The following is a 7,603-nucleotide window of genomic DNA, read 5'->3' as shown; positions in this document are numbered from 1 at the left end:
CCATTCAATCGGCTCGGCGAGCAGACTAGTCGCTTTGTCCGGCTTGAACGCACCCTATGATTTTGCCCCAATGGCGTAGGACGTAGGAGCGTTGAGATCTGCGCTTGGTTTGACATGTTTTGCAGTATCAGCTGATGGACTTGATGAACTCTTCCGTGTTGTGAAAAAAAGGAAAGAAAAACATAAGTGCCGCCGTGGAGTGTCCGTACTGTGGCAGTACGTCGTGTCGCGTCGTCAATGTTGTAATATGCCGACGCATAACGTTGCCATCGAGGTAACGGCGTCGAACAGATCTTTCCGTTTTATCAGCTCATCTCCACTAATCTGCTGTCATCGTCAGGGATATCAAGTTGTGTTTTGATTTGGTAAGTCTAATCTGTGAATTTCTCGATCAGTGTCGCAATTCGTTAACGCGTGTCGTCACGCAGCTTTAACGTTACGCATTGTGCCCATGTAACGCGTTAACGTGACGCGGCTGTTAGAAAATCGTAAAGCGTGCACGTTGGCAGATAATTCTCGAACCTATTAGCGAAATCCGTGATTTCACCGATCTGTTAAATCGTGTTTGCAGATTCGCTCGAGTAAGTGAGAGTAAGTGAGAGGGACGGAAGAAGGAGAGAGGAAGTAGAGAGAGATAGAGTGAGAGGTGAGATGCAATGTTATCGTAAATAAACATAAGTTTATATTGCGTACCTTCTGCATCACAGATCGCGGGTTATTGCTGTCCGTTATTTTAAAGTAAGTGTGGAAGGACGCGACATCGTTGATTGCGTCAACAAATTGTTGTCATGAGTAATCAAATTAACAGTCACTGAAACGTTAAACTGGATTAACATAATAGTGCTATTAATACATAAATTTTTATATTATATATTCATATATTCGTATGTACTTTGACCTAGCAAGTTATTTTTAAGGCAATGTCTCGAAACTGTACCGTCTAGCTCTCCATATTGTCTTTCAATATTTGGAAAATACACTGAATAACTATAATGCAATAACTAATCAATATTACATAAACTATAGAAAACATTTAAATAATCTTTCTACATAACTCACCGTGAATTAATTCTACTTCAGTCAGAACCAATTACTTCTGAGCCAATATTTTTTTGTGTATAGCATATGTGTTAATATAATTATAAATATAAATTTTTTATTGCTGATTATTTATAATCGTAAATATTTATTTATTTATTTATTTATTTATTTACTTATCTGCTTATTATTTGCTTTGCTGTAGCAAATATTTATCTAAGCAAGGATATTTGAGCCAGTTGTGCCAGTGTTTTCTTGTTTATCTATTGTTTTATTTATATTTAGTTTAATCATGATTTTCTTTAATAAACCATCAACATTTTAGATTTTAACGATATCTACTTATGAATATTTTATTTAAAAATAATTTACAAAATAACAAAAAGGAATAAGTTTAATATCATTGCATCAAGGAATTGAACATGCTTGTCTTATCAAAAGAATAAGGATAAAGAAATTTTACTTTCTTCAAAAATCACTGTTAATTATTAAAGTAAGTCAAGTAACCTATTATAAATCTTATTATACTAAATATTCTATTTAGAAAGATTTAAAAAGTTTTATTTAAATTAATGATTAGTATTTGGATAAGAAAAATTTTGAAGCAACCTAATATCGTGAGTTAAATCTGTCCTTTGTGGTTAAACTAGTGTACATACATTTGTCATACTTAAAATTGATATATATTTGAAGTTTGATATAAGATAGAAAGTTTTAATGTAGTCTAATACAGCGACAAAAGACAGGCCTAGGGAATATTACTCTTATTGGCTTATACGAATATCTTTAGATTTGTTTACAAACAAGTCATTTTGTATTTTATATATAAACTTTGTTTTTTTTCTAATTATTTGTATAATGTAATAAATTAATATATACTTATTTGTTACAGAATACTTAATATTTAAATAAACATGGGAGGTGCTATAAGTTGTGGGCAAAACAACGATGAATTAGTGGATAATTTAATGGCATCGGAATATATCAGAACGAAGAAGGTGGAACAAGTTTTTAGAGCTATAGATAGAGCAAACTATGTTTTGCCTGAATATCGAGAAAGCGCTTATAAGGATTTAGCTTGGAAACATGAAAATATACATTTATCAGCTCCCTGTATATATAGTGAAGTATTGGAAGGACTAAGTTTAGAACCTGGCTTAAGCTTTCTGAATCTTGGGTCGGGTACTGGTTACCTCAGCACAATGGCAGGATTGTTAATAAGTAAGAAAATTGCTGTTTTAAAAAATAATATCGAATGTATATCTTTTGTATCTTTTCCAGAACAACATGGAACAAATCATGGAATTGAGTTGCACGAAGATTGTTTAAGTTACGCATACAAAAGGTTGGAGGAATTCAAGGAAACGTCATTGGCTTTAAATGAGTTTGATTTCTGTGAACCTATATTTATACAAGGTAAAATAATTTTTTTGAATGTTAGCAAGATGACAATCAAACATTACATAATAATAATATCCAACAGGAAATTGTCTTAGCCTCATACCAGGTAGACAATATGACAGAGTATATTGTGGTGCAGCGTGTCCTGAAAGTCACGAGGCATTTATTAAGCAATTCGTACGCGTTGGAGGTATATTAGTAATGCCTTACAAGGATGAATTACTACGTTTGCAAAGAGTGGATGAGAATACATGGTTACAGAACACAATGCTTCCCGTATCGTTCGCGACTCTAGTCGTACCTCCGTCCTCGGAACACAATTTGTTTCATCTACGTACGTATATGTCATAAACAATATTTTATGTTTATTCGACAATTTACGCTATTATGAGATTACGCTATAATTTACACTGTATTCGAAATTCTATATTGCAGCGGAGTACAATCCCTTATCTCTGCAAGAACTGTGCCGTGGTAGAATCCGACATCATCTACGTCACAATATCTTGAACGAGCACCCCGAGCTCGAAACTGTGAAGCCTGTAGCACCAATACATCAAAGGCAGACTGAGCAACAAGATACCCTCAGACGTTTTGTAATACCTATTTTTGACTCTGATGATTTTACCGACGATGAGGAAGAACTCGCTGGTCGAGCACGTTTTTTATTAAATGCGCGTCTCGCTGACGTTCAACCTGGAGAAGCTATCACGACGAGCTTGCAATTGGTACGGGCGGTCGTGCAACCGAATCAGAACGGTGAAGATAGTGGAGAGACTCAACGGGTTTCGGACAATACCCACGAGAGTACTCGAGATATCGGTGTGAATACGGATTTCCCTGTACGTCAGCAAAGGCGGAAATCCAACGCGAAAAGCACTGTTTCAAGTATGAGTATGGATGATACGAGTACGAGTCACAGTTCCTCTGTAGGCACAGATACGAACGACAACCACAACGGAGCGGAGGAACGGAGTAAAAGAAACGCGGAAAAATCCAGCGTGGCCGCGTACTCTAATATGAGCGATAGCGACAGCGACAGTGACGGCGAACAAGAGAGCGTTTTCATGCAACGCAAGAAAATTGCGAAACGCGAAAAAACGGATAGCGGTATAGTGGATGATGCAAATTTCAGCAATGATGAAAGTAGCTCCAGTTCGAACACTAATCACTCTGATTCTGACATCACCGATACTACGGACGCAGGCGACGCGATGGACGTAGATTTACCCGAGATCGCGATTTATAAATCGTGCAGCGCCTCGTACTGCAAGGCGAAATGGCAAGTCGGCTCTAATACTGGCAAACAAGTAACTGTCGCACACTATACAGATAGCAAGGCGTTTGCTGTTTACATGAAGGAAAAGATAGGACAGTTACCGTTGCCTTTCTCAATAAAATTGTATATGAATTATAATCGGAAATTGTAAGCAAATAATCGTTATATATTATTCTTATTTAAAGAAATACATACATTTTTATTACGCAATGAATTTACAATGTTTTGTTTCTCTCGCGTATGCGTTCGTTCGGACTTACGTAATTTACACGAGTGCTCTATATCCCGAGTGATGTTTTCAAAATTAACTTCTCTCGCGTCTCGTATCTTACGACACTAGTTAACTAATTACTGATATACTTTTTATGCGGTCTGCAGCTAACGATGAATCAATTGACATACGACCTTTTGTTGAGTTTCGAATTATCTATTCCTACATCCGGCAAAACTTTTCTTTTAATCTCCTACTTTGCATAATGAATAGAAATAAGACATAGAACTGTACATGTATAATTGGAATATTTAGGGATAAAATTATTAAAAAGATTAAAGTCTCATAATTTTATATATACGATCTTTTATTTATATAATATCTCTCCTACGAAGTGTCTGTGTCAAGATTAAATTTGATATTCTTTAAAAACTACTTTCCAAAATTCAACTTTATAGATTCGGAACGAATCAAGAAAAATTAAGGAATCGGAAAGAGATTATAAAAATAAAAACATATCTGATCTCCATTTTAGAACACGCTTTTGATATCAATTAGATCGCAAGTATCGCAACTGTGTCAGAAGTTTCAGAAGTTGTCTACAGCTGTATTCTAAAATTACTGTCAATGCTAAGAATCTATACATAACATAAACTATAAAGTTTCAGCGCTATAAACTTGGAACACAGCCTATATTACTTAATAATTGGCAGCGCTAAGACTTGAATTGAATAAATTAAGATGAAGCAAATATAGTTCAGGGAGTCATCGATAAAGAACAGATCTAATTAAAGAATCGAGGGGAGATAGGACCGTAAAAGTAAGAAAATTCCTAATCCACTTTGAAAGGTCATGCTTTCGGTATTAATTAGATTCGATGTCAAGCCGTGATCTACATTGACCGCGTCAGTCGAATGTTTATCTTGCATCTGTTAAAAGTTTTCTTCGCTGAGATAAGATATTCCTTTAGATCTAAAAGTATACAATTCAGTCAATGCGAAGAAAACCTCAAACAGTTCAAAAATAAACATTCTATTGAACGCGGTCAATGGTTGCGTTCAGCAGAGAAAGCAGCTTTGCAACTGTTGTAAAATTCTTCAATATGATTGGTCTTGCCCTTAGTTCCTCATTGGATCTAAATGTATGAACCAATCATATTCAAGAATTTTACAACAATTGCAAAGTTGCTTTCTCTGCTGAACACAGCCAATGTAAATCGCTTTTGACATCGGTTAATTTATACTTGACAGCGCCAAGATTTGAATTATTCATACTGAACTTGCCCTAATCGTATTCTGACAACGATACCAATACTTCCGCGCCAATACACATGTAGGCCACAGATTAATTTATGTGGAGTGGATGCGCGCGAACAGATTGGGGTTGATCGGGGTGGAGGAGACTAGCGCCAACAGCCCTACAGCAGCCCGGCAGATCGCGCGACGTCACGCATCTGTGATAAGAGAGGGTGGGATAAGCAAGGGAGATCAGTAATCAGCATCAGAGCGCAAGATCGTGTTGAGGTATATCGAAGTGTATCTATTGCTCGTTCGCGCATCTCATCATTCTCATCGTCGATCCTCTCATCGAAATTATCCAGCTGTAAATCGCGTTTCACGTTCCTCGCAAATTTCTCGACGGTGTAGTCCATGATGTAGTCGAGATCGAGAAATTTGTGATGCGTCGGACATCCTCCCAAGATTCGCGCTTTTGCGCGGTATTCGGTTCGCGGGTAAGCCTGACCGAGCGCAACATCCCTGGTTCCTGCGCGAGGGGATATCGACATCGTCATGCCGGGGAACCGTCGATGTGGACAGAAACCCAGCGGATGATAGCCGATTGAACGAAATTGAAGAAGGCAACTCGTGCGATCGTTTACTTGGAGGTGTCGCGATAACGCCCCGCTCGAGCCACGGATAAGGTGAGGAAGATGTCGCGTCGCCGACGTGTGTTTACGCGGACATCATCTAGGTCATCATAGCCAATTCACTACATATTTCGAAACTAATTGATTTCTGCTACGAATTTCATTGAACAAGAAATTTTTTAAGAATGTTTGTTGAGTTACGAATATTCAAAAATGTTATAATAAGTTTATATTTTATACGTACAATTCTATGCCAATTATTTCTGTTTATTTTTTATTTACCAAGAAATTATCTAAATTTTGTAAAAATATAAATTATACAATATATGAATTTTTAAAAATATTACAAATACGAAATTTAAAACCTGGTTCCACCAATGTAAAATTAACTTAAATTTCGGTTTAATTTACTCTACGTTTTTTAATTGTTAAAATTAAAAAAGATTAGTGGAGAACCGAGCCTAATGCCCGTTTCTATCACAATGTAATTTAATTTTAATCTTGGTTCAACTAACTTATCTTTTTCTAGTTCTAAAAATTAATTTCAGTTCCACCAATGTAAGATTAACTTTAATCTCGGTTTAATTTACTATTTACGTTTTTCTCTAATTCTCAAAATGAGAAAAAAAATGAAAAGTAAATTAAACCAAGAATAATGTTAAATACATTGATGAAACCAAGCTGAAGAATATCGTATGCACATGATATTCTCTCTACTGTGCCAAATATAAATGCATGAAACAAAATATTTGTAGCAAATTCTGACTTGCAGCCTTTTTTAAAAGCTCCTAAGAACTCAAAATATAAATATATAATCTTTTCTAATGTATCAATTAATTTTACTAATTAATTAATACTGATTTTGATATTTTTCTATAGATTTGAAGAATGAAAATGAAGGCTATCGTGTCAGGTGTTTTTTTCCTGTGTCTCTTCTGCTTCAACCTGTCGGATGTCATCATGAACTTTGACCCGTTCTGCGGTGGTCATTTGGCAGGCCCTAGAGGCGTCATACACACGCCGAATTTCCCCGGACCCTTTCCGATTCCGATCAAGTGTCGTTGGGTGATTGACGTGTCCGACATCCCGTCGACTAACAGCTCCGTTGTCGTCTACCTGACGCAGCTCTATGTCTACAAGGGGCTCCGCTTCACCGAATATGCGTACTACGAGTCCGAGACCATGAACTTTGGTGCGGCCTTAGTTAAGGAGGTGACCGAGGGTAACGTCTTCGAGTATCAACGCCTGAGAACGTTCAGGCCGTTCTTGGTAGTCGAGTTCGAGCTCGATCGACTCGAGGGTAATCACGTCAGGGTATTGAATGATCTGCTCGACGTGTATGGATTCAATGTGACTTACGAAATGACTGAAGAACATCCAAATCCCGAGTCCTGCACCATACGCGACTGCTCCTTCGCGGGTAACTGTCTCGTCTCTGCGGATTATACGTAAGTTAATAATATTATTTATTATACATCAAAATATATTATTCTGACACTTTATGCTGCATATTTGCATCTATTGTAGATGAAAATGATTACATTAATTTTTAATAAATTAAAAAATAAACAGTTGAGAGTGATTCGTTTATCATTTATATATTTGAATATTATTTTATTTTTATATTTATGTATTATATATAGTTTTTTAAATTATAATTGTACATTATTGCGTTTTACCTTTTTATAATTATTTATTTTTGTTGTGCTATTATGTATCTGAAGTTATATTCGCTTTTGCGATATTTATCTTCTTTTACAAATATGTATATTATTTGTATTAATATTATATTTATATTATTATTATA

The 7,603-nt window shown here is 36.0% G+C and overlaps 2 protein-coding genes across 3 annotated transcripts in view; both read left to right on the top strand.

Moving 5' to 3' along the window:
- The first annotated feature begins 66 nt into the window (after positions 1 to 66).
- On the top strand, positions 67 to 3,928 carry LOC108769533 (protein-L-isoaspartate O-methyltransferase domain-containing protein 1). Of its 2 annotated transcripts, XM_018520554.1 has the most exons (6): positions 67 to 365; positions 572 to 646; positions 1,931 to 2,259; positions 2,320 to 2,454; positions 2,522 to 2,773; positions 2,875 to 3,928. In XM_018520554.1, the coding sequence occupies exons 3-6, from the start codon at positions 1,953 to 1,955 to the stop codon at positions 3,867 to 3,869; spliced, it is 1,689 nt and encodes a 562-aa protein (XP_018376056.1). In that variant the 5' UTR covers positions 67 to 365; positions 572 to 646; positions 1,931 to 1,952; the 3' UTR covers positions 3,870 to 3,928. The 2 variants fall into 2 exon arrangements, with proteins under 2 accessions (XP_018376056.1, XP_018376057.1); XM_018520555.1 differs by lacking the exons at positions 67 to 365; positions 572 to 646 and adding an exon at positions 653 to 738.
- A 1,844-nt stretch (positions 3,929 to 5,772) lies between these two features.
- The window catches only part of LOC108769612 (uncharacterized), a 26,064-nt gene continuing 24,233 nt past the window's right edge, over positions 5,773 to 7,603 (top strand). The window contains exons 1-2 of the mRNA XM_018520658.1: positions 5,773 to 5,850; positions 6,676 to 7,244. Of these exons, the coding sequence (XP_018376160.1) occupies positions 6,685 to 7,244 (560 nt within the window). The 5' untranslated portion in view covers positions 5,773 to 5,850; positions 6,676 to 6,684. The remainder of the gene's footprint in view (positions 5,851 to 6,675; positions 7,245 to 7,603) is intronic.

Source organism: Trachymyrmex cornetzi, unplaced genomic scaffold, assembly GCF_001594075.2.
Source record: "Trachymyrmex cornetzi isolate Tcor2-1 unplaced genomic scaffold, Tcor1.1 scaffold92, whole genome shotgun sequence".
Taxonomy (NCBI): Eukaryota; Metazoa; Arthropoda; class Insecta; order Hymenoptera; family Formicidae; genus Trachymyrmex; species Trachymyrmex cornetzi.
The sequence above is the reverse complement of the archived record's forward strand: the minus strand, read 5'-3'. Positions and strand labels throughout refer to the sequence as shown.